The sequence below is a fragment of the Suillus bovinus genome, assembly GCF_016758785.1.
Source record: "Suillus bovinus strain UH-Sbo-P2 chromosome Unknown EDB93scaffold_6, whole genome shotgun sequence".
In the NCBI taxonomy this organism is placed as follows: Eukaryota; Fungi; Basidiomycota; class Agaricomycetes; order Boletales; family Suillaceae; genus Suillus; species Suillus bovinus.
In genome coordinates, this window is record NW_024542062.1 from 745,036 (window position 1) to 763,867 (window position 18,832).

Genomic DNA, 18,832 nt, shown 5'->3' on the forward strand with positions numbered 1-18,832 from the left:
GGAGTAGCATTCTTGCAGTGGCGGATAATATGGCTAGGCAGATTATTGTCACGACCTTGTATCTTGGCGGAGAACTGAGGAGTTCTACCCCGGCAATAACTAGTAACCCTGAGTTCTGCCCACAACCGTATCCATGCATGATATAAAAGCTGGCTGTTGTCCTATAGTAGTCCCCCTTAGTGATATCATTCGAAATCCCCCTCAGAAACTTACCTCGCACAGAAAATGCGTTTCTACCTCACCAACGTTGTTGTTGCTTTGACAGCATCTATGGTTGTCAGTGCATGTTCGAAACTGTATGGACCTTGCATATTAAACCCCGATTGTTGCCCTGGCTTGGGTTGCACCTATCATCAGGTGAGTATGTGCGGCACTGGGTCATTGTACAACTCCAGGACTCAATTGCAATATTTGTTGACTCGCTCAGTGCTTTCCTACGGGCAACGACAAATTGTAGCCTATTGAGAATCAAGGAGATAGTAAGCCATGTTTCTGCTTTCGCTTTGGTATTACTTATGTTTGACGGTGCAAGTTCGCCGACACCGATCGGAGTTAGAACATGTTTTTAATTTTGGTCTCGTGGTCTCGTGCCGTCTTATCATAGCTAGCAAGGACACATAATACTCACCCTGATATGCGTCAATTCAAATCACTTCCAGTGTCCCACACCCATGATAAACACACTGAACGTTGTAGGAATCACAGTCGTCGCAACTCTTGCTGCCGTTTGTTACGGCAAAAGTACTTCTCCACGCGGCTTTTGGAAGTTCTTGAGGCAGAAAGCCGCCCTCGTGGCTGGCAGAGGACTACCTGACTTTGCTCAGTTGACAGGTTTCCCCCATCCAAAGCCAGTATACGGCTTTAACATAGCTCACGCTCGTCCTCGTCCATACCGGCCTTTCAGATGGAAATATCATCAGAACATGTGTATGCGGGCTGCATCACCGTTAATATACTTCGCTTATCTGTCTTCTAGCCCTCAAGAATCTGGAACCAGACTATTGGCTGGAACTGGAGAGTACATATTGCGATCGCATTACGCAACGGCGGCAAATCCATGCCCTCCATGGCAAATGTGTCATAGATGAGCTGCCTGGTAGCCAAGCAGCTTCAAAGGAGTTGATGGAAATGGTCATTCAGTACCTCTGCCTCAGGTACCCTCAACAGTTTGAGTTTGACGAGTGGACTTCGACGTTCCGCAACCACATCCTCGGTTCGACGGCCAACATTTCAACGATCCATCCACTGGTTTTCTTACTCGAGAACGTCCCAGAGGACTTTCTCATCACCCAGGAAGACCCTGATACGGGACTCTACACCTTACGAGCTGCCGTCTCGACATCAGCAGTTGGCTGGAATATCGGTCAAAAGATAGGCAAACCACTGCACGAAATTCATGGCCCAGTCCCAGATTATAAGGAGAAGATGGCGTTCTCAATGGACAGGCAAGTAATGTGATAAATTTGTCAGGCTCACTTATAAGATCGGCGCAATGGATTTACAGGTACTTTTCCAAGATGCCTTGTAACAAGCCCATCCAGCGAGGATCCTGGGGCCTCGAAATCGGGAAGCCTCTCTATCTTCAGACGGATGAACCAGAGTGGACTCATCGTCAACATCAGAATCCGGACCTTCCTCTTTCCGACATTCACATGCGAGTTGATTGGCAAACATTACGCCGCCTGCCAAAATCCCGCGCTATCGTGTTTAACTTCAAGGCCTTATTCACGCCGGTGACGGATTTCCGTGAAGAACCATTTATCCCGAAGTTACTTTTGAAGATTTTGCTTGAAGGAAAAAAGCCAATCATGGAGTATAAAGGAACATGGTCTATCGAACACAAGGTTATACCTGCATTACGAGAGTGGGCAAAGGAGCAAGAGGATAAGGGATGGGTCCCAAAAGATTGGCAAGAGAGGACATTGAATGAGGACCCCTTTTATCCTGGATGGGAGCAGCAACGTTACCCAATTCCTACTTAACAGCTGCAGATCATCCTCAAGTATGTATCTCAGTCTTCCATGAGTTCTGCGAGTTCTCTCTCTTCCTCTTCCGTGATCTCAACCTGATCTTTAGCATCACCACTGGGTTGGGGAGTGGGAGCAATAACCGTAGCTTTCGACTGTCCAGCAGGGTTGTCTGGCTTCGAATCATGGAGTTCTGTAGAGATTATTTGGATGTATCTCGATACCCACCATATAAACTTACCACTAAATCGCCATCTACGAATAGTACCATCCAGACTGGTACTGATTATCCAAGGCTCAATGCGTGTTCTTCCGTCGTCTGTGCGACTTTTCTGAATCCATAATCTCAGCGCAGTGACATCGTGCCAATGCGCGTCGATTTCCCCTAAAACCTCAGGTTCGGATGGTGTCGAGACATCATACAAGCGGATAACATCCCCATATCCAGTCACGATGTACGGCTCTTCAAGGTCTGAGAGTCCCAGTGGAAGAATGGCTCGCACAGGTAAAGGGTGCGTAAGGGGTGGAATGGGTTTCTGGTCCGAGGATCCTGGTTGGTAAGGAACGACTTGTACTGTTTCATCCGATGACGCTGTAGCAAGGAGTGAGCTGAACAATGGCGTGACATGGTGAGCGATTGTTATTACCTGTCCAGATGTAACCTGCATCATAAATGATTTCAGTAATGCGTGTTCGATGATGGTTAAGAGTGTCTTGAAGAGTGCTTCGCCACCTCGGCCGCGGCCCGCCTTCTCTTTCTAGCTTCCACACCTTCAATACTCCCATAGTGTCAGCGGTGAAGAGCGTCACGGAGCTATCGGCATTGGCAATTCCAGCGATGCATTCTACCGGGCGACTATGAGCCGACACTGACCCAGCAGGCTGCGGAGGCTTCTCGAGGACGTCAGCTAGATCCCTAAGCGCAGATATTAGGACTGGTAGTATGATAGAAGTCCGTTCTTACCAAAATTTGACAATCTTATCGGAGCTACTGCTGACCAAGAGCTTCACAGATGGCACGACGAGTAGAGTTTTGACAAAATCATCGTGAGCAGCCGTCGTTGAGATAAGGCCTTTTGTCTGCAAGAGACGACCTGCGTTTAGTTTCTGCCAAGGACATAAAATGCTTCGGGTACATGCATTAGTATCCCATATTTTAATAGTCTAGCGGAGCGACTCCGTTAGCATCACTTGAGCAACTGTGTATACTATCCCTTGCCTTGTCCCAAGACCCAGTTATCAGAAGCTTTTCGTCACCCGAATTCGGGACTCTATCATAAAACGCGAGACAGGTCACCGGCGCGTGGTGACCTCTATATATCTGTAAAGTCTTTCCCGTCTACAAAACGCGTCGTGATCAGGTTCGAGCGACACAAATCATCATCAAAACGTACCTCCAGATCGATTTTCTTAGCTACATGCGCACTCTCAGCAATCCATGCATAGTTGCCACGAATTTGAATGTCGATCGCGTTGCCGGTGAGCTGAATCGGAGATCCAAGAGATTTCGTTCTCTCCGCCTTTTGTCTGCGAGCCTACCATCGATCTGAGCGACGAACAGCTTAAAGCGATGTGAAGGACAAACTTCTGTCAGTTCGAGTTCAGCTGCTGATCTCAACAGATATGAGTGATCCGCGGTGATTTTAGACATCGTCGATATCGGTAAATGCAAGCCATTTGCGTCGAGAGTGGAAATGACTTTGTTTGGTAAAGGCTTCTGAAATAAACAGCATCCGTCTTGGGCTGCATTCATGAGCAAGCGCCTAGCGTCATTTCATGGCCCTTCTACGCCAACATCATCTCCCGTATCACAAGTAAAGAAATCAGTCACGCCAGCGTCGCCATCCAGGGCTTCTGATGCATCTATTCATCGAAAATTCAAAACATTGCTCCACGAGTTGCGCTCGATCGCAAATACATGGGATGACATCGTCCTCGTCGACGGCTTGAAAAATGCGCGAACTCTAGTCGATTCCCGCACCGAATTGGAGTGTGTGCTTCATCTCTCGTCCTTGAGCGGTTGGTAATCATGAAGTTCTTCAGCAATGCACTTGCCATGGTTCCTGCCGATACGCAGCCTAGGTCGGTCATGGTTGCCCCGAAGCTCGACGTGATGGATGAATGTATCATTCAACTCGACTCTGTTCTCACGAAGCTTGTAAGATGGTACTTGTCTTGTGATTGAATAATAACGAACATCTGTCAGTCGAAGCTATTACGGAGAATGAGCAGTGTACTCGATAACATGGAGGCTCTGATGTTTGAAGCAGAGAGGTTAAAGGGCTTTCAATGGTGCCACGAGGAACCTCTGTGGGTTTCATGGTCCATCGAGAAATTTGGTAGGCTAAGATTACTCTTGTCGTGACTTTTCTGACGGGTTTGCAGTGCTGTCTTTGTCTGAGCTGACAACTCCGTATTATCGGTCTCTCGCACTTCATAAGGAACTAGTTGACACCTTGCGCAGTCATACAGTGTCATTCGAAGACTCTCGGAAGGCTATCAACCAATGGGTTGAGCAGCCTTTCCTAAGTGATGACAGTTGGGACGCAAAATGGGAGGACCTTTGTGAAGCAGAGGTTGAAAAATGGGACACAAGATGATATACAGACAACTAGAGAAAGTAACAACACTTCCAATATAATGTAACAATAGCATATCATTTATGAGTCTTCTTCGTCGTCGTCGGATATATGGATCTCATCAGCGTTATCGGCCTGTTGTGGTGGCAAGTCTGGCGTAGACGAAGCTTGATCCTCATCTACCCTTGGAAGAGCTGTCTTTTTGGCTGCAACGAATGCAGGACCTTTTACTTGCTGCTCTGCAGCAGCCATCGGGTCTGCTGGCTGAGCAGTGGATGGTTGCTCTGAGGTACCATTTTGTTGCGCCGACAACGTCTGGGCAGCGAGATATGATGCTTCTGTATTGAACTGGGCCTGGACACTCCGCTTGATACGAAGCATTTCTCGGAATGTATCTTCCGAACCCGTCTCGATTTCGAAACTGTTCCACTCCTGCCAAAACTTGGGATTGACGCGTGGGTCGCAAAATTGGGAAGCATGTGCATAAATAGCGCGAGCCCGATCGATTTCGCCGAGTTTGCGTTCCAATGCTGCGAAACGTAGACACATTTCAGCAGTTTGCTTGTCAGGAAGAACCTCGAGTGCGCGCTCGAAGATTGAGCGGGTGGCTGGTAGACCGTAATTGGCTGTGGCTTTCGCGATGTATATAGTGTACATCTATTATCATGATGTCAACGATGGTTCTTATGGAATGCAACTAGGTACGTACCTCAAATTTGTTCTCATCGGCGACAACCTGAGTTGCACGCTCATAGATAGACATGGCCCGCTTTGCTAGACCATAATCCTCTTCCAGTTGACCATACATCAGGAACAGAGGCTTGCACGACTTCGGTGGACATTTTTCTAGTGCTTGTTCAAACAGGTCACGAGCTCGCTCCAACTTAGATCCTCCCTGAAAGGTATGAACAAGACGGAACAGGTAACAGTTAAGCACAAGAACACGTACATATCGCTTCACGAACTTCGACAAATAAATATTCCATATTTCAAAGGATATGGGGAAAGTGAAGACCTCTGTGCCGCGCTCGTACACCTGGTTGTAAACATGTTGGAAAATTAGCCGAAAAGACGGTGATCAGATGAGATGCACCTTGAAGCTGTCCTCCCAATATTGATTTTCTTCAAGGAAGGCAGCATAATTGACGATAACCTGAGCGTTGGCAATCTTCAGATCCATAATTTTGTCATAGACAGCCTTTGCCGATTCAACGGTCCCTATTGACTCCTCAAGGTCAACGTAGAATGACCAGAGCTTCAAGGATTTGAATAATCTGGCTTGGACGGGTAGTGACTGTCGGAAGTCAGCAAATTTGGAAAGTAGTCCGCTGAAACGGGCTCACATGGTCGTGATAATTGATCTTGGTGTTTTTAGGGATTGCAGCAGCACGTTGCATGACTCTGACGGCCTCGTCATAGTTTCTGTGAGTAGACAGTTAGTAGTTCAGGTTAAAACTTGAATGGTGTTCCTCACTCGTGTCGAAGCTCCATCTCTGACCATTCGCACCAAATGTCCGCGAGGTCCTCGACCGCCTTGAAATTTATTTTGGTGGCTTTTTCCAAAATTTTACGGGCACTGTCCAAGTCAGGCTCTGCCGAACCTGAGGCTCCACCTTCCTCGTAGAACTTGGCGAAGTTAACGTAAAGTCTATGAAGGTTGGCAGTAGCCTTGCGGGGATTGATAGTTTCCAGTGCTTTGGTGTACGTATCGGCCACCTGAGTACGCATCAGATGAGCCAATTTCAGCCTTTAAACCAATACTTACCTTTTCATCGTCTTCACCCCAAAGAGCAACTCTTTTTTCCCATTCCTGGACGTCGTTTGGGTTTCTTCGGAGCAAAACGTCGTTGACTAAAAATGGTCTTCTGTCGATAAGAGCCTCGAACTCCTTCATCTTGATGTCCATCTCCCGTTCAGTTTCCTTCGTGTCTTCATCGTCGTCATCTTCTTCTGGACTCTCGAGACTTTCCATCATTGCATTAATTAACGACTCGCAAAATTCTGCATACGCGTCAAAAATCTGCGTGAAGTCCCTGATCGTCAATACTGTTGCGATACCCGCTTCAAAGGTGCTTATCGCCCGATCAAACTCGCCACGTTTGATCCAATATGTCGCGAGCCCAGTCCAGAGACGGCCAGCTTGATCTTTATAAACTTCAAGGCCATCCTTGTGAACGATGTGTTCTATGTTGAGCTTCCGTGAACTAAGAGGATCTTCATCTTCATCGTATGCTCCACCAGCTCCAACCGGAACAGGGGGACCATCCATACGTACGAGCTGCCCATCCGTTTGCAAAGATTCCGCGTCAGCTTTCGCGTTTTCTTTGTTGGACTCAATTGTGGCATCCACGTCAAGCCCAACTTCATCAGAGAATCGCTCGACAATATCAAGGAAATCTCCTAAAAGCTGATATGAGCTCTTTCCTTCGGGACTGACGTACTCCCCTCGCGATGCTTTTCTTGCCAGTGAGAGCAAGAGCTTCGCAGCTTCGAGGGGTCGTGGCACAGAGTCTATAGGAGAGAGTAGGATGGAGGTGTAGTGTTCGGTAACACTTGGATCGACAGCAAGGTAACGCCGGTAGACAGACACTGTGGTAGATCCACCCTTCGTCTCAGCCCAGAGTAAATACCGAACCCATATTCGCGCATGTAGTGAAGGCGGCAGAGTACGCAAAGCTCGGTCAAATGTCCGACGAGCATGCGTGTGTGAGATGACAGGTGGGCACATAGGGTGGAAAAAGATAGATGTGTACATTAGCCATAATCTGGGTAGCTGAAATGATTCGGCAGTCAGCACAAACACGAGTTTCTGGCAAGAGAGCGTACTTTGGGCAACCACATCAGAGCCCTTTCATATGTAGCAATCAGCGATCTCCACTCCCCCCAACCTACGACTCCGTTAAGGCCACCCTCCCATGACTCTAGGTCCTCCTTCTCCTCCTCTAAAGCATCTTTCATTTCCGGTAATTTCTTCCTTCCGCCAGCCCTTTTCTTGACCACCTGTCTGCCGAGAACATAGGACATTCTCATCTGGAGGTAGGACTTCCATAGTTTGAACGAGCCAGGAAACTGAACGATAGCTGCTTCGTAGAGGTAAGTTAAACACTGCAACGAATGCCTAGCTAGTGGAGTCGCGACTGGACCGAGGAGTGTCGCGATTTCATCAGGCACGTTCGTGCGTTGCTCTGCCTTCAGCTGCGCGTTATAGGCTTCTTTCGTCGTATGTATTGCAGTCCACCATGCACGAAAAGAGGATGGGTTTCGGAGAAGGTCTTCCTCGCGCTGAACATCCTTGATTGCCAGCAAGTTTGAATTGGTTGTGGGTGTCGGTATTGGAAGTGTCACAGGAAATTGGGATGCCAGTAAGTCCACTGAAGTCGACTTCTCCGCAACCGAAGGCATTTTGAGATCCTGATAATTAAGTTTCGAACGAAAGCACAGCGCGTTGGTGCTTTTGGAAAGAGTATTTAATTATTTATTTTTCTCTAGATCTAGTAAATCTTGATAATCAAACAATTACAATCTGTCCACCCACTGCGACTGCGATGGTAAGAACCGCTTTCAGATGGTTCTGTATACATCTTGAATGAGCATAAAACAGCATAACGTCAAACGTATTAGACAGACTCCCGAGGCTCTTGCGGAAAAGAAACAACGAGAAAAGTCCAAGATCGACGAGTACCTCGCTTTAACAGACGACGTGCTATCTCGAGTACGAATTGCTCTTGCTTGTGTGCTGTCATCCTTCTGATTAAAATATTTGTAGAAGAAGAAACAGGAATGGAGCAATGACGCCTTTGAACTAACGCAACGTTTGCTCCAGATCAACCCTGAATTTTACACCGTGTGGAATTACCGTCGAAATATCCTACTCAACGGTATATTTCCTCAGAGGTGCGCATGCACGAACATGACGCGAAATTTCCTCAAAATTAGAGCTCTCGCAGTACTCCCGAGCAAATCAATGACATTCTCTCTAACGAGCTTTCATTGACCACTACAGCCTTGAAAGCAAATCCGAAAGTCTACTGGATATGGAATCATCGTCGCTGGTGTCTCGGGAATGTCCCAAACGGGCCTGAGCGCAATGAGATACCGTCTATGGAGTGGAGACAGGCGAATTGGGACAAGGAACTCTTTGTAGCAGAGAGGATGCTTGACGCAGATCCAAGGAACTGTCAGTCATCTCACCGCAGCATCCGCACATGTTTGACACCCACCCCCTCCAGTCCACGCTTGGAATTATCGCAGATACATCCTCGTAAACATGCCTACAAGAAAGCCTGAGATATCAGAGTTGGCTTACACTTCTCGCAAAATTGGAGCAAATTTCTCCAATTTTAGTGCATGGCATCAAAGGTCCAAGACCTTGATAGGACTCTGGGAAAGTGGTCAACTGGATCCTATCCAGTCAAGAGATGATGGTATGTGCCCCTCTTCGATCGGATTGACTTTTCCGAGCTTTTTTCTTTTTCTCTACCAGAGTTCGAGCTTGTAAGCAACGCATTATACACCGACCCGGATGATCAAAGCGCGTGGATATACCACAGATGGCTCATTGGTTCCGGTTCGACAACAGACTTTCTCATATGCAATTTAACATGGATTGACTTGGTGTGTTGAGCAGGGGAAAACAAAGCACAATTAGAACGCGAGATACAACTCATTTTCGAGTTGCTCCAAGAGCAACCTGATAGTAAATGCAAGCGGTTATGTTTGTTGATCTCACAACTATTTCATTCTTTTACAGGGTGCATGGAGTCATTGGTCCACTATAAGCGACTTTTACTTCAAAATCACTCCCCAGATTCCCAAACCCTGAAACAGGAGTGCATAGAGTTACTTTCTCGATTGGCAGACTTGGACCCTATTCGATACTTTAGATATCAAGATTTAAGTAAGTTCTCTGTACCGATATGTAACGAGGTGCTTATTGTTTTCAGAGAGGGACCTCGATCAGTAGTTCATTTTACTTGGTTTTCAGGTCAAACTATTTGTTGTTTGCGTTGTTCGATCGCGTTCCATCTCCATCTCCGCCTCCCAGCGTCTTCAATAAGTCATGACTGTATTGGATCCCTAAAGGCTTAGTCTAGCATTCGCTGGGTTTCCATACGCATTTCCTGTAAGTGAAACTCCCTCAAGGGACACGGTCTTGCGGTTCGCGATGACACATGTAGCAATCTGTGACAACACCCCAGTTCTCATCAATAGCGCCTTGGATACTTGCATTCATACTGTTGCCTAAGATTAATGATAGACTTTACCAGACTCTATTATCGTCAAGAGAGGCGCTTGACAGTGAGCGCGCCTATGATCTTTTTGGTGACAACGCTTACACTTGGCCACGTTGTCTTTAAATGATTATTGTTCTTAGACGCAGCGTCTCTTTCCATCTGTATATTTTGCCACAAATTTCGCAGTCTATCATCGTTGCGAATTCTTTCCAATGCCCTATTACGAACGTAATGCCAAGTTGTATCCCGCCAGACCTTTGAGACTCGCGACGGTAAGACTGTTCAAAGCAACTTTCTTTTGTGAGAAACTCGGGTTTAACAGACTACCCGTATTTGTTCTTCCTTGGTCTTGACATCGGAGGATGCATAATTTGGATGAGTTTTACTTGGGATGATCGACTCCAAGTCCGCAAGCCGATCTAATTCGTCTTGACTCGGCCAAGCATAAAAATACTAGGGGAAATATGCGTGGACTGTGTCGTTTCACTGCGGTGAAAAGGTTCGTTGGTATAGAGGAATTTGTTCCTGATCGTTCTGGTGTTGTGAGGCTGAATGATTGATAATCGCTTCTATCCCTATCCTCGTTCCACCAATTTTCTTTAAATCCGCAGTCGGCGGTGTGACACCCACCTTTTGCAGATCGGCACCCAGCCCTCTTGGTTTCTTTACATAAATATACACACACTGTACATGCGGACGCTTGGCATGCATCCTCTAAAACGTTTTGCTGCGTGGAGAGTCCGCATTAGCTACCAAGAGACGAAGTGATATATCCATGTAATAGATGTGATGCTAGGCTAAGGAGACACGACAAGTTCTTAACTAAAGTTTACTATTCTATTGACCGATATGCCATACAACCCGAAGCATCCAAACCTCGAATGGCCCATAACGATTATCACGTCCAGTCATAAGTAGCACTGTCAAAGACAGACATACAGCATGATGCTTATCAGCAACTTGTGCGGGCGAGCTGTTTATTATTATCGACCGGCCTGCAAGTAATATTGAGACAGGTCCAACAAGAGTGCTACTAGCTTACTTTCTGCCCACGACGCTGGTAACGTAGATCGTAAGGACTCCGTGTGCAAGGAAAGCCACACAACTCAAGATAGTTATGATGTTGACAACACTATTGTCAGACCAGAAGCAGGCGATAAAGATAGCTGCAAACGCCATACTCATAAGTAGATCTAAACAGATGTAGTGCCTCACTTACACACAAACAAAAAGCATGTAGCGATTGACAGACAGATCGAGGGGTATGCCAACCATAGCAGCAGCGCAATGACCTGGTGTCGTGGCATGTACTGTGCCGTGTGTCAAATCGTGAGTCAACGGAGACAAACGGACTCACTCTAAGGGTTTCCATGTCTTTGTGAGCGGTGCTAGTTTCATAGATAACAAGCACAGCAGATCCGGATATTACGCTGAGCAGTGCAGCGCCAAATGAAATCATGGCGAAAATGTACGAGATTGAAGAGTTATAAGCCATCAAGTGCTCGATAGGAGGTACGGACGAGAGGAATAGAGCAGTAGTTGCGAGTACGAGCCCGGCCTAAAGGTCAGTTATTGAACGCTAGCCATAAAGATCGAATCATATCAAAACATACAGTGACGTTTGTGTTCTGAAATCGATTGACCATGATCGAGACATGCTGCTTCCAGTCTTTATTCTTTGTATCTTTCCAATGGTCGAGAGACTCCCGAGAGACTGCAATAATGCACAAGATTTTGAATGCCAACTTCAGGATAGGATTATTGGGAGCTCGACAGCTCTCGGGGACTTGAGAGTTTTCAGACTCGGACATCATGGCAGGGATGATGGACTTCTAGGCGCTGGATGTGGGACCCGAGGCTGGTCCCGAGCTGCTTTTGAAAGCTGGCGCTCATAAAAGGGCAATACTATCTATAACGTGTATGCATAATGGATCACTACAGAGAAGCAGGGATCCGAATTGCGTGCAAAACACTCACATAACTCGTGTTGAGAAAGATTGTGGGAACGGAGATAGCCAGTGAAATTCAAATTCTGGTTTGAGCGTTTACTAACTTTACTTTGACACATTGCTTATAGAGTCCCTTCCTAAGAGAAGCGCTCGCCTGGGTGTTATGAAAGGCATCAAGTACTGGTGCGTGAACCGTGCCATGAGTCAAAGTCTTATAAGATTTTGCTTGCCAGCTGGTCACGAGTCACGACGAGCGCTTCATTGCCATCCGGACCCGAAAAAGGTGGTCTAAAAACTCTTAGAACCAGCACAGCAACGTTATCGTAGGCGTTTAGCTGCAGTCGGAGTTTCAACTGAAGAGAACTCATCGTGGATTCTGAGCACTGCAGTACAACTGCACTATATCTTTGCGAGTCACTCAGACTGATGACAGTCTGGTTTCAAAAGACGCCAAATGATATTACCGCTATTAACACGCCGTCCTCTACGACCTTGATGAGGACAGCCCTGAGCAATATGGGCGAAGGCACGCAGCGCCTCCCGGCCCCGAGTTGCGTGTTCTGCCCGAAAAAGGTGGGCTGCGGGGGTGAGAAGGAAAAGGAACCATCGCGAATCAAATTGACAGAAACGGGTGCAGTCCAGACCACTGGAGGAAGAGTACGACGTCATAGGCTCGCTCGTCACCGCCTCACTACTAGTAGCGGCAGCACTCGACAACACATGCACACGCGTTTATCTCGTGATCGTTGCGTCGACAATGGGAAACCCCAGATCTGCGCGCAGGTACACGCAGCAATCCAAATATTTTGTCATGCGATTGATAATTTGGAAAAAGACGCAAGTCTTCTATCAAAATACGAAGCATTTCACTAACGCTGCATTGGTTGTATCATAAACCCGAATTGAGCGCACGCTTATCACGATTAGACTATGTTTTCCAAGGTGCGTATCTAGGGTCTAAAAAGTGATGCTTGACGCCCAGGTTCTGATGCTCCAGGTCGAAAGTCGACCAGTGATCCGAGGTCGCTCATCGAGGACGAAATAATGCTCACCATCCCCCTTAGCTAATTTCTCTCCAGGCCACGCAGGACTCAAATAACCACCCATCACGTTGTCACTACTAGTGTTCTGGCATTGATTGTATCCGGAAATGATGGGTGAGAGCTTTACGGCACTACACGACCACTGGCGCAACCCCTTAACCACAAGGCAGGCGTAATGATCTAAGTTTGTTGCACACAGGAAGCTTGATCCCGTGCAGGACTAGTTTTGAAGCGTTCTGATCTCCGATATCGGTCGGAAAATACCATTACTCCTCAGTCACTGCATGATACAGTCCTTCAAGGGCCCAGTTCGAGTCTGCTTCCGATAGACAACTGGAACAAAAAACGTTCAAGTGCCACACATGTATTGCATAACGAATTTGGAAATATAATACTTTGATCGTAGCTTTGGATTGGGAGAGTCACGAGAAATATACGCAACTGAGGGTGGAATAGTTAAGTGTTTCTCAAACATGTCATAGGACCGGTCGTGGTATTTTTGGGTTGACATTATTGTTAGAAACGGCCAGTGAACGAGGTCTTGGTGACAGGAGCATGAGCAAGCAAGTGATCGTACGGACGAGGCCCGAAAGAGGGCGAGACTGCCTGTCAAAAGAAAGGGACAAATTGGATGGATCTACCGCAAAACGGTGAAATTAGCGAGCACTAGAGGTAGCGGGAGTATAATATCTTCACAATTGTAGTCCAAATGAGAAATATCCGATGCGAAACTATCAAAGGTATGACAGTCAGTTTGCAATTATTCATCTATGTAGTTGGCAAATATCCACTAATTGTAACAAAGCTTTAGAAACCTGGAATGCTTTGGACCTCAAAGGTGCTGAATGCTCAGGCTGTAAATGCTTGTAATGATTTATTTTCAAACCCCAATTTTATTGAATAGTACATGTGCTACGCAGTGGGATATGAAACACAAATGGAACACGGGAAGAAGTGATTATGAAAGAGGGACCACCAAGGAGGCCGGGGAGGAGGAAGCCAGGGAGAGGTCCGTATCACTTTGCAAATCTTTAAATATTCATTAATTTTTAATCCGATTCTATCTATGAAGCCCTTCTTCTCTGCGGTTTCCTGATGCTAGCTATATGTACATATGAGCTGCCAGTGCTAGTGAGCGCTGAGCTTGAAGCGGTCGCTGATAGTAGGTGACAAACCCGACCGGATTTTGCCGTTAATTGTGATATGTACCTTGCATTGCAAGCAAGGTGGGCCAGCCAGTGGCACTTAAGCGCTTAAGCGCTCAAGAAGTACCAGAATTTGATTCCCGAGTTCTTTCTAGAAAAACGCAACTAGCTCCCTCCGCAGTCAGCCATACCAAGACATACAACATCCCGCTCTCACGATCTTTCTGAACACGAGCTTTGCACGCAGTGATTCTGACGGTGTCCTGCACATTTTGGAACGGTTCTTGCAAAGTTTCTCTGACGATTGAATTTCGTGTGATACACTTATGCGTCAACATTTTATATATAGGCTACCTTGTGATCGCCCTCTTCTACTAGCAACTCGAGCCATGACAATCCCTACTAGTCCCACCGTGACGATGTCCGAGTCTGTAAACTCTGACCCTCAACTTGAGGTCCCTGATAACTGTCGAGCTCCCAATAACCCTATCCTGAGGTCTGCATTCACAATGTTGTGCATTATTGCAGTCTCTCGAGAGAATCTCCACCATTGGAAAGATACAACGAAGAAAGACTGGAAGGAGCATGTCTCCATAATGGTCAATCGATTTCAGAACACAAACGTTACCGTATGTTTGATATGATTTGATCTTTGTGGCTAGCATTCAATGACTGGACTTTAGGCCGGGCTCGTACTCGCAACTACTGCTATGTTTCTCTCGTCCGTGAATCCTATCGAGCACATGATGGCTTATAACTCTTCAATCTCGTACATTTTCGCCATGGTTTCATTTGGCGCTGCATTGCTCAGCGTGATATCCGGATCTGCTGTGCTTATTATCTACGAAACTAGCACCGCTCACAAAGACATGGAAACCCTCAGAGTGAGTCCGTTTGTCTGGGCTGGGCCACCATTTAACACAAGACACAGCACATGCCACGACACCATGTCATTGCGCTGCTGTTATGGATGGCATACCCCTCGATCTGTCTGTCAATCGCTACTTGCTTTTTGTTCGTGTGTAAGTGAGGCAATAGATGTTTTAGACCTACTTATGAGTATGGCGTTTACTTTTGTGCAGCTGTCTTTATCGCCTGCTTCTGGTCTGACAATGGTGTCGTCAACATCATAACTATCTTGGGTTGTGTGGCCTTCCTTTCAAATGGAGGCCTTACGCTCTACGTTTTCGGCGTTGTGGGCAAAAAGTAAGCTAGTAACTTCCTTGCTGGCTCTGCCAGTCTCACCATGCCTTGCAGGCCCATCCATGATGGAAAAAAACACCCTCACACAAGCTGCTGACGTGCATCGTAATAGTGTAGGTGCTACATGCCTCCCTGTTTGACAGTGCTGCTTTCAACTGGATGTGATAATTGCTATAGACCACTTAGGGTTCGGACGCCTCCGGGTTGTATAGTAGCAGCGGAACTTTCGATAAGAATCTGTCGTGTCTCCTCAGCCTAGTATCACATATGTTAGATATACACTGCCTCGTGATCGCCCATGCGGACTGTCCATGCCTTAGAGAATAGATGCCCAGGCTCCGCATGTACAGTGTTCAACTTTAAAGCGTGATAATTAACGTATATTTATGTAAAGAGAACAAGAGGGTCTGAGCGTTAATCTGCAAATGATGTGACTCAGGGAATAGAAGTGTCACATGATCAATCGTCACAACACCGCAAACGATGAACGTGTTCCTTTAATTATCCCAACGAGCTTTTTCATCGCATTGAAACAACGACGGTCACATAGTTCTTCTTTCGTTTAGTCTATCACGATTGTCTGGGTTAGATTGAACTGGACGCCTCAAATCTACGGTCGCACTGCAAGCCACATACAGTCTTTGAATCGACTTCATGCACGATGGATAGAAGATGATCAATACTATCCTACACATACAGCCCATCTGAGTCCAGCCATCTGCATCCTCCTATGTCAACATCAAGGACGAAGTTCGAACGACACGAGCAGTCCGCTAAACCCGAGTTTCTCCGAGTCCTCGCAAACCAAAGTCACTTTGAAGAGGCCAGTCGTTGACGGCCCCGTTACAGTCAACGCATTAATGAGCCAAGTATTGATGCATCTGATGGAGTAAGTAATAGAACCATTGCGTCGGTGCCGGGTGCCGAGCGCTGATCGTTCAAACGTTTACCGACGAACTCTGTGACGAGTCCGACACAATGACTCGGATCAAGAACGGTTCTACGGAAGATTTGGTGGGTTCTTGAGAACATGAGATTCAGGTTTTCTTAATGTTTATGGCGATGTTGCCGTTTTCCGCGTAGCGCTCTCACCAATGGAAGTTCAGCGCTCAAATTGTCGTGCACTCAGCGTGGTCGTTGATCTTGCAGATTGGTCTCCCGATCTCTTGCAAACATTGCCTGCGAGTCGGAACCACGAACACGTGCAAGTATAAAGCTCGTCCTGTACGTCAACTCCATTCAACAACAGCTCAACCCCACAACACTCGCATTTTGCGTTCTACCATCAGTGAACTTTGAAACGATGCCTAGTGATACTGCTGAAAACTCGGCGACCTCACCAATCCTGAAAAACTTTCCGCCTATCACTAATCCTATTCTGAAAGTACTATTCGAAGTCCTGTGCGTTGTCGCAGTCTCTCGGACGTCCATCGATCACTGGGCACACACATGCGGCGATGAATGGAAGGAGCATGTCAAAGTGATGATCAATCGTTGCGAGCACTCAAACGTCACCGTACGCTTGGACATCGTCTTCATTGCTGACGTTAAACATTTGGAATTTAGGCCGGGCTGATACTCGCAACCACTGCTTTGCTCCTGACTTCACAATCTCCCCTAAGTAGCTTGATGGCTTATGACATTTCAGCCTCCTATGTGTTCGCCGTGATTTCATTTAGTGCTGCATTGCTCAGTGTAATATCAGGAGCTGCGCTCGTGGTCATCTATGAAACTAGCACTGTCCACAAAGACATGGAATGCCTCAAAGTGAGCTCCGCTTGTTTGGGGTGTCGCATAGTTTGACGCATGCTGCAGGACATGACACGAGAACACGTTATCTATCTGCTGTTGTGGTTGGCTTACCCTTCAGTCTGTTTGTCAGTCTCCGCCTTCTTTTTGTTTGTGTGTAAGTGAGTCAGCAAAGTTTACTATTGATGATGCATAATACTTTCTTGGCGCAGCTCTTTTCATTGCCTGCTTCTCCTCTAGAAATATCTTTATCCAAGTCATAATGGCCTTAAGTGGTTTGGCCTTCACTCTCAACGGAATCCTTACGATCCACGTTTTCTGTTTTGTGCCAATGGGCAAATCGTAAGCGAATGACACCCTTGTTTAAACCTGTCTCAATTCGCTTTGTAGGCTTACAAATCCTAAGCCCGCCAATGATCCTGCACGCGTTGAACAAGCGTGATGATCTGGTCTCGTCATTGTAAACTAAGGTTTGGATCCGCTGTGGCTGGTACGATATATTAGCTAGTAGACTCGCAACGGAACTTTTGCCATTGGAATCTCAAGTTGCTTCATGCTTAGTCTCAGTGTCAGATGCCGCCTGCGTCACGAGTCAAACCCAAAAGTCCCGGAAGGCTAAAACTCGTACTTGCGACACACCTAGTACTTCATGTTCGGATCTGCTGATGGCCTGACTTCACCTGTTTCTACTCAGATGTAAGCGATAGGGCCAGCTCAAAACCCGCTACCTTTCTCGGCAATTGTCGGCCTACAGTCACATGCACATGCGAATCGTTTCTTCAGCTCCTATTCACCGAGGCCTCCTCCGAGTGGCAGAAAAAAATAAGGTTCACGCGCACTCACTTGCATACAAGGTGCTTAGGCTGGAGCTGAGAGAACCCTCCATAAGAAAGGGGACCGATCGATTCAACACAGCCAAGAACGATCAGAACTGAAACGAATATTACTACATCTAAAGCGAAAAACCTGAATACTAGTAACTACACCTCACAGCTGCCAGTGAGTCGTCACGACCTGAATATTTCACACAATTCTTACTTCCACATGTAATTTACAACTTCAATTAATGTTTATAACATGCACCATTCATTGTGAGGTTGAACGACTGATTTTTATGAAGAGATGGTGAAGTTATTTGGAATTTTGGAAGTAGTTCATGTCAGCCGAACGTTACCGCAACGGAGTTCTAAACTATATATGACTATGCCTGTAGACTAGTAATCAATTTGTAGCCCTTATTCATTGAGCCGCTTCAGATATTTCTCACGCCCATTTAGGCCTCACCCTAGGGTAAGCCCTTGCGCCGCGCGAAACAGAGTCCAGACGTCGGCACTCAAGCTCCCCCCCAACCTGCCATCGTGATGGCCAAAATTAATTGACACTGTACATATTAGGACTTTTTGTGGATATGATGGCATGGTGCATGAAGATCCACGGTAGATCGACATGTGCAAAACCAGCAACAGGCGCTTGCACTGTTCGATTCTCACTGGGACTCAGCTGTGAGGCCTTGAGGTATAGTGCCCTCATTCATGACCTTAGCGCTTCAGATATTTCTCACGCGCATGCAGGCCTTCCCCTAGGGTAAGCCCTTGCGCCACGCGAAACAGACGCCGGCACTCAGGCTGCCCCCCAACCTGACATCGTAATGGCCAAAATTAATTGACATTGGTACATATTAGAACTTTCTGTGGAGTTGATGGCATGGTGCATGAAGATCCACGATAGATCCACATGTGCAAAACCAGCAACAGACGCTGGCACTGTGCCCATGCAGCTTGCCACCGTGATGACCGAGATTAATTGACATGCATGTTGGAACTTCCTGTGTGCGTGAGGATCGACATGGTACACAAAGCCAGCAACAGTCTATCGACGTTCTCCGCGACTTCGTGTTTTATATTTCGGCGCCGCATTTCCAACTTGCTATTGATCCTCGGGTAATCGCAAGATTTTTGTTCAC

General features: G+C 46.8%; 9 protein-coding genes across 9 annotated transcripts; 6 read left to right on the forward strand and 3 right to left on the reverse strand.

Annotated features, from left to right (window-relative positions):
* Positions 1 to 173: 173 nt before the first annotated feature.
* On the forward strand, positions 174 to 600 carry EDB93DRAFT_745822 (uncharacterized protein). Its single transcript, XM_041457315.1, has one exon. The coding sequence runs from the start codon at positions 226 to 228 to the stop codon at positions 463 to 465; it is 240 nt and encodes a 79-aa protein (XP_041311861.1). The 5' UTR covers positions 174 to 225; the 3' UTR covers positions 466 to 600.
* Positions 601 to 671: 71 nt separating this feature from the next.
* Positions 672 to 1,982, forward strand: EDB93DRAFT_1077976 (uncharacterized protein; the record flags this gene model as incomplete). The annotated part of the gene is made up of 3 exons (XM_041445355.1): positions 672 to 927; positions 977 to 1,454; positions 1,505 to 1,982. 3 exons carry the CDS (start codon positions 672 to 674, stop codon positions 1,980 to 1,982), a joined length of 1,212 nt encoding a protein of 403 aa, XP_041311862.1.
* Positions 1,983 to 2,011: 29 nt separating this feature from the next.
* EDB93DRAFT_1077774 (WD40-repeat-containing domain protein) lies at positions 2,012 to 3,618 on the reverse strand (the record flags this gene model as incomplete). Its single annotated transcript, XM_041445337.1, has 7 exons — positions 2,012 to 2,160; positions 2,209 to 2,559; positions 2,615 to 2,883; positions 2,932 to 3,061; positions 3,177 to 3,306; positions 3,362 to 3,502; positions 3,553 to 3,618. 7 exons carry the CDS (start codon positions 3,616 to 3,618, stop codon positions 2,012 to 2,014), a joined length of 1,236 nt encoding a protein of 411 aa, XP_041311863.1.
* Positions 3,362 to 4,597, forward strand: EDB93DRAFT_745837 (uncharacterized protein). The gene is made up of 5 exons (XM_041457317.1): positions 3,362 to 3,629; positions 3,681 to 3,957; positions 4,011 to 4,125; positions 4,174 to 4,306; positions 4,353 to 4,597. Exons 2-5 carry the CDS (start codon positions 3,719 to 3,721, stop codon positions 4,565 to 4,567), a joined length of 702 nt encoding a protein of 233 aa, XP_041311864.1. The 5' UTR covers positions 3,362 to 3,629; positions 3,681 to 3,718; the 3' UTR covers positions 4,568 to 4,597.
* Positions 4,517 to 8,003, reverse strand: EDB93DRAFT_745826 (protein prenylyltransferase). The gene is made up of 8 exons (XM_041457316.1): positions 7,373 to 8,003; positions 6,312 to 7,319; positions 6,021 to 6,262; positions 5,890 to 5,968; positions 5,640 to 5,840; positions 5,496 to 5,582; positions 5,256 to 5,441; positions 4,517 to 5,203 (listed from the first exon to the last, which is right to left on the reverse strand). Exons 1-8 carry the CDS (start codon positions 7,946 to 7,948, stop codon positions 4,628 to 4,630), a joined length of 2,955 nt encoding a protein of 984 aa, XP_041311865.1. The 5' UTR covers positions 7,949 to 8,003; the 3' UTR covers positions 4,517 to 4,627.
* Positions 8,004 to 8,132: 129 nt separating this feature from the next.
* EDB93DRAFT_1100898 (rab-protein geranylgeranyltransferase) lies at positions 8,133 to 9,509 on the forward strand (the record flags this gene model as incomplete). Its single annotated transcript, XM_041447051.1, has 8 exons — positions 8,133 to 8,258; positions 8,313 to 8,440; positions 8,494 to 8,723; positions 8,776 to 8,970; positions 9,030 to 9,113; positions 9,174 to 9,242; positions 9,297 to 9,443; positions 9,490 to 9,509. The coding sequence occupies 8 exons, from the start codon at positions 8,133 to 8,135 to the stop codon at positions 9,507 to 9,509; spliced, it is 999 nt and encodes a 332-aa protein (XP_041311866.1).
* A 952-nt stretch (positions 9,510 to 10,461) lies between these two features.
* Positions 10,462 to 11,979, reverse strand: EDB93DRAFT_1123076 (uncharacterized protein). Its single transcript, XM_041448631.1, has 6 exons — positions 11,834 to 11,979; positions 11,394 to 11,685; positions 11,138 to 11,338; positions 11,000 to 11,090; positions 10,823 to 10,946; positions 10,462 to 10,775 (listed from the first exon to the last, which is right to left on the reverse strand). Exons 2-6 carry the CDS (start codon positions 11,592 to 11,594, stop codon positions 10,733 to 10,735), a joined length of 660 nt encoding a protein of 219 aa, XP_041311867.1. The 5' UTR covers positions 11,595 to 11,685; positions 11,834 to 11,979; the 3' UTR covers positions 10,462 to 10,732.
* A 2,014-nt stretch (positions 11,980 to 13,993) lies between these two features.
* EDB93DRAFT_1123092 (uncharacterized protein) lies at positions 13,994 to 15,518 on the forward strand. The gene is made up of 6 exons (XM_041448632.1): positions 13,994 to 14,546; positions 14,601 to 14,801; positions 14,849 to 14,939; positions 15,000 to 15,123; positions 15,175 to 15,233; positions 15,298 to 15,518. Exons 1-5 carry the CDS (start codon positions 14,244 to 14,246, stop codon positions 15,215 to 15,217), a joined length of 762 nt encoding a protein of 253 aa, XP_041311868.1. The 5' UTR covers positions 13,994 to 14,243; the 3' UTR covers positions 15,218 to 15,233; positions 15,298 to 15,518.
* A 905-nt stretch (positions 15,519 to 16,423) lies between these two features.
* EDB93DRAFT_1246619 (uncharacterized protein) lies at positions 16,424 to 17,311 on the forward strand (the record flags this gene model as incomplete). Its single annotated transcript, XM_041452478.1, has 5 exons — positions 16,424 to 16,636; positions 16,687 to 16,887; positions 16,936 to 17,026; positions 17,082 to 17,211; positions 17,260 to 17,311. 5 exons carry the CDS (start codon positions 16,424 to 16,426, stop codon positions 17,309 to 17,311), a joined length of 687 nt encoding a protein of 228 aa, XP_041311869.1.
* Positions 17,312 to 18,832: the final 1,521 nt, after the last annotated feature.

Bases quoted from the DNA above. Each gene is read 5' to 3' on its own strand.
- EDB93DRAFT_745822 (XM_041457315.1), top strand. From the start codon at position 226: ATGCGTTTCTACCTCACCAACGTTGTTGTTGCTTTGACAGCATCTATG.
- EDB93DRAFT_745837 (XM_041457317.1), top strand. From the start codon at position 3,719: ATGAGCAAGCGCCTAGCGTCATTTCATGGCCCTTCTACGCCAACATCA. The intron at 4,126-4,173 runs GTAAGATGGTAC...AACATCTGTCAG, and splicing joins ACTCTGTTCTCACGAAGCTT to TCGAAGCTATTACGGAGAAT. The intron at 4,307-4,352 runs GTAGGCTAAGAT...ACGGGTTTGCAG, and splicing joins ATGGTCCATCGAGAAATTTG to TGCTGTCTTTGTCTGAGCTG.
- EDB93DRAFT_745826 (XM_041457316.1), bottom strand. From the start codon at position 7,948: ATGCCTTCGGTTGCGGAGAAGTCGACTTCAGTGGACTTACTGGCATCC. The intron at 7,320-7,372 runs GTACGCTCTCTT...GAATCATTTCAG, and splicing joins CTCTGATGTGGTTGCCCAAA to CTACCCAGATTATGGCTAAT. The intron at 5,442-5,495 runs GTACGTGTTCTT...CATACCTTTCAG, and splicing joins CGAAGTTCGTGAAGCGATAT to GGAGGATCTAAGTTGGAGCG.
- EDB93DRAFT_1123076 (XM_041448631.1), bottom strand. From the start codon at position 11,594: ATGATGTCCGAGTCTGAAAACTCTCAAGTCCCCGAGAGCTGTCGAGCT. The intron at 10,947-10,999 runs GTAAGTGAGGCA...TGGCGTTTGCAG, and splicing joins TACATGCTTTTTGTTTGTGT to CTATCTTTATCGCCTGCTTC. The intron at 10,776-10,822 runs GTAAGCTAGTAG...TATTACTTGCAG, and splicing joins ACCAGCGTCGTGGGCAGAAA to GCCGGTCGATAATAATAAAC.
- EDB93DRAFT_1123092 (XM_041448632.1), top strand. From the start codon at position 14,244: ATGCGTCAACATTTTATATATAGGCTACCTTGTGATCGCCCTCTTCTA. The intron at 14,802-14,848 runs GTGAGTCCGTTT...CACAAGACACAG, and splicing joins AAGACATGGAAACCCTCAGA to CACATGCCACGACACCATGT. The intron at 14,940-14,999 runs GTAAGTGAGGCA...ACTTTTGTGCAG, and splicing joins TACTTGCTTTTTGTTCGTGT to CTGTCTTTATCGCCTGCTTC.